The sequence below is a fragment of the Scatophagus argus genome, chromosome 15 (genome assembly GCF_020382885.2).
Source record: "Scatophagus argus isolate fScaArg1 chromosome 15, fScaArg1.pri, whole genome shotgun sequence".
Taxonomy (NCBI): Eukaryota; Metazoa; Chordata; class Actinopteri; family Scatophagidae; genus Scatophagus; species Scatophagus argus.
The window spans coordinates 5,991,541-5,995,728 of NC_058507.1; the positions used below are offsets into that span (position 1 = coordinate 5,991,541).

At 42.5% G+C, this 4,188-nt stretch overlaps 1 protein-coding gene across 1 annotated transcript; it reads right to left on the reverse strand.

Annotated features, from left to right (window-relative positions):
• Positions 1–2,656: 2,656 nt before the first annotated feature.
• On the reverse strand, positions 2,657–3,944 carry LOC124072477 (C-type lectin lectoxin-Lio2-like). Its single transcript, XM_046413939.1, has 5 exons — positions 3,791–3,944; positions 3,580–3,707; positions 3,348–3,479; positions 3,099–3,210; positions 2,657–2,879 (listed from the first exon to the last, which is right to left on the reverse strand). The coding sequence occupies exons 1-5, from the start codon at positions 3,858–3,860 to the stop codon at positions 2,812–2,814; spliced, it is 510 nt and encodes a 169-aa protein (XP_046269895.1). The 5' UTR covers positions 3,861–3,944; the 3' UTR covers positions 2,657–2,811.
• Positions 3,945–4,188: the final 244 nt, after the last annotated feature.

Here is a 4,188-nt window from a genome sequence, read left to right on the forward strand (position 1 = left end):
GGACCAGCTGACACTCGCTGTCTCTAGACTCTTAGCTGACTGGTTTTCAGCTTCTCACATGTGAGGATTAGCTGCTTCTCTCAGTTTCATATGCTTTCAAACGGAATACCTTTCAGGTTCTTTACATACCTTACATACCTTACATAAACATACCTTTCAGTTTTGTGTTGTTTTTCTGACTGTTAGCAGGACAAAACAAAACATTTAAGCACTGGGAACATTTTATAGACTCAACTCCTCATAGATCTGGCAGGATCTTGGCCTCGGGCTCAAAGTCCTCATACCAGCCCGCCTCCTGCTGGGCTCGGCTCTGATGGCCGGGCAGCATCATACTGAGGTTTAGCTTAATGATGGAGGTGATGAGTGATTTTTGAAAAGGGAGTGAGGGCATGAAAAAAAATCCTAAAAATCCCCACATTCATTTCGTTTGTCTCACTCCCACACACACACACACACACACTCTTGTTCTCACACACACAAGGACAGCACCTGGCCACGCTCACAGGGTTTTCTCCCGGCATGTTGTCTGAGCCTTGAGGGATTCGTAGACAGTTTGGTTACACGAGGCCTGTGATAAATAACCTGTGGTCTCTCTGTGTCCTCATGATGGATCCCCTCGCAAAACCAGTGCGAGTACGAGTTGTCGTTAAGTTGGAGGAATTTGTCAGAAGTGGGGTTTGAAAATTCAAAGGCGAGTGCAATTTTTCAAACTCAGACGACACCGGTAGATGGATGCAAACGAGCTTTCGTGCAATCACGCGACGCAGCGTCCCCCCCCACCACCACCACCACATCACACCACCCACATATTGTCTGTAAGATACATATTCTGAGCCTGAGAAACCAATTTTCAAGGCTCGTCGTGCTTTAGTACAACTTATCTCTGATCTCATTTTTGTACTTTTGTTACCTTTGTCCTGTAAACATTTTACTTGCTGATGGTTGAAACCAGTGAACATGGTGTCATCACTGAAAAGCAAGCAGATGGAGAAAGAGACATGAGCAGTAAGACATTATTACGTCTGACAAGTGTCTACACAAGTAGAGGCCGGCATCTCAGTCACACCGGGCAGGAATGAGTGAGCAAAAACTCACCACACAAAAAGAGAACAAGCGGTGCTGCTTGAACACCAGCATGAGGTCAACTCAATTGCATCATTCTTTGCCTCAAAACACCAACTTTTCCAGCTCAGCCAACCAAAAAAATGTTCCGGTGTTTCCACTCAGGTGGATGGACACACACTTGAAGACTCAAGTCACAACTAACTTTTGTGTTCTAAGCACATTTTAAAAATATTCAATTGATTTCTTACATTATCACAGTTTGTATACTGCAGCAAAATGTTGGACAGAGACAGTCAGGGTAGAAAGTTGGATGTCAAACCACATGACCATCACAGACCAGACCAAACATCCCGTCTCATGCTTCAAGACAGCATGTTATTTTCTAATATTTAACCAAAGTGATCAGTTCATGGACACACTGGGCTCCTACGGTACAGAATGAACACAGACATACAAAACTATGATGTTTGCACTGCTAGTTACAAGTAACTGAAAAGTAGCCAATGGATCACATAACAAACCAGAGGAAGCCTTAATGAACTAACGATAACAATTGTTATGTGTTGGGAGCCAAGATCAACACGTTATTCCACAAAATGACTGTCACGTGTCTCTTCAATTTTGGGTTTCCATATCTTTATTCTTTTAAATATTCAACCAGGGTATGTCTGCGTCCTAAAGGATACTTCCATGCTTCAGTTTCACCAAAGTTCAATGGCCTTTATTCTCAGCGTTTCATCAGTTCATAAACTGAAATGTGAATTTAAAAAATTGACTCTGCTTTTACCAAATTTTCTGTCATTAGCTCATTTACAAAATCTTTGATGGGTTTTTTTGCTCAGCAAAATAACTCATTTCATTTCAAACATATTCTAGCCTAAGGAAAGGTTTTTCAGACATTGTTGGATTTGTTAAAAGTACACAGTATTTCAAATGAAACATTTATGTGAACAGTCACCAAGAAAATGCAACCACAAAACAGCTACAAGCACAAAATTCTGAAGATGTCAGGTACGATAAGTGTTTACATCTCACAAGCATACAGTAACTGTCATGCCTGGTTTTTGGCTATGCTTTGTCTTTTGATTTCAGTCCATGTGCCATGTTTCATATTTGTCTTGTCATGTGTTTCCATGTATTATGTTCGAGGTTTTTGTCATGTCCGCTTTTATTTTGAAAAGCGTCACTTCCCCTGTGTGTCCTGTTTTCTTGTAACTTTGCATTTGGTTTTCCTGATTGCTTTCTCCCCCCCCCCCCCCCCCTCCCCCCCGATGAAAGAGAAAGAAAGACACGCGTGATGAGGACATGGACACAGGAGCTGACCACATTAGATTCTGTGGCAGAGAAACTGACAGAGAAAGCACTGGGATCAATCAACTTTGTCATGAGAATCACAGACTTGTTGCCTTGTTGAGACCATTCAGTTAAAGGTTTTGAGGTGTGTAGATCTTAAATGGCCTTAAAAGTGAACTAACAACCATGTATTTTAATCAAATAGATAACCAATTCTAAATCTAGACAGCAGAAAATGATAATCACCAACAATCACGTGAGCAGAACACACAAATAAAACAAGAACCATGGACGTGTGTTTTCTGATGCTGATAGTTTATTGGAGTCATTTTTTTGTTCTTTTTTTCATAATGCTTAAAACTTGCTGTATGTTTGCAGTGGTTACCATGAAACAAGCCCAGCTGCAGCACATTTTAAAAGATCATCTTGTGAATCAAACATTACTGATGATGATCACATGTTTTTGGCACACATAAAGGGCCTCTTGGAATTGCAGTTTTCATCATTCCAACGTCCCCAACCTGGAAAACACAACATGAACACCAGCCGTGTCATTATGTGAATTCAACATTTATGTAAATTAAAACACTCTGTCTGAATCCTCCACTGGTTTAATGACATGAAGTCAGAGTCAAGACTGAATAACATTTTGTTGTTATGTACAGATAAGTCACGCAATTTATTTTCTTCACCCCTTTGATTCATAAACACTCCCACTGCCCCATTTCTTTCTAACTTACTCCTGTAATTCATCTCGACACAGTGCTCCCTGAAAAGCCAGTTGTCTGGTTGCCATTTCGCCCATCTGCTGAACCCCATGCATCCACTTCCATCAACCCAATAAAAGCTATGCTAGAAAGAAAAGGTCAGTCAAATGGGAAGAAGAAACAGCATTTTTCTGTCAGTCATCACAGTATTTGATTCATCCATCCATCAGCTCTCCACTCACTCATCTTCCTTATGTATGTACAGAGGAATTCAGGACTCACCTGACCTCTCCTGGCTCCAATCCAGAAAACCGGTCTGCAAATAGCATACCTGAACATCTTACACAGCACTCTGTCATAGTTCTCAAGGTTGTGTATTGATACCAGTTGCCCACCGTCTGCCTTACAACGTTTCTGAAATAAAGAGAAATAAGAAGAAGAATCACATCCATTTCACCACGACTGTCTGAAAGGAATTTGTGTCCCCATTCTCACATATGTGAGTGTGTGTCACCTCTGCATCAGAAAAGGTCAGGAATTCTACGTAGATCTTCATGCATCGCTTGTTATCCAGCCTATACCAGCCTTTCACTCTGCATTTTACGTCTGGATACTTGCTGTTACAGAATCTAGAAATTGTATCTTTAAGACAGAAGAAAGTTTGTCATGTTTGGCTTCCTGTTGGGTTCCTCTGTGTAGAACATTAGTGACGGGGTGATTCTTACCACGGTCGGCCTCCGCCATGGGCATCAGAGCCATCAGAAGTAAGATGGCAGAAACCACGAGAGGACGCATGGCTCAGAGGTGATTCTCTCAGCACTCTACAGCTGGAATCAGTAGCAGTTTCTCATATGGGCGAATTGGGCGGCCGCCCAGGGCGGCACTTTGCTGGGGGTGGCATGTGAGGACCTCAGCCTCGCCCACCAAATAAAAAAAAAAAAAAAGATAAAAAATACTTAAATAATTAATTAATAATTGGCGCCCCCTAGCGTTGTAATTACGCCCCCCGAGAGCGCCGCTGCAGTTACTGCAACTCTGCAAGAAGGGGGTGGGGGTGGAGGTAGCCCAGGGCGCCATTCAGGCTAGGACCGCCACTGACACCACCACCACCAGCGGCCTCGCT

What these genes read in the sequence shown, in the direction of transcription:
- LOC124072477 (XM_046413939.1), bottom strand. Translation starts at nt 3,860, where the DNA reads ATGCGTCCTCTCGTGGTTTCTGCCATCTTACTTCTGATGGCTCTGATG. An exon ending in CATGGCGGAGGCCGACCGTG is followed by an intron (nt 3,708 to 3,790) that starts GTAAGAATCACC and finishes TCTGTCTTAAAG; the next exon opens with ATACAATTTCTAGATTCTGT. An exon ending in TGTCGAGATGAATTACAGGA is followed by an intron (nt 2,880 to 3,098) that starts GTAAGTTAGAAA and finishes TGTGTTTTCCAG; the next exon opens with GTTGGGGACGTTGGAATGAT.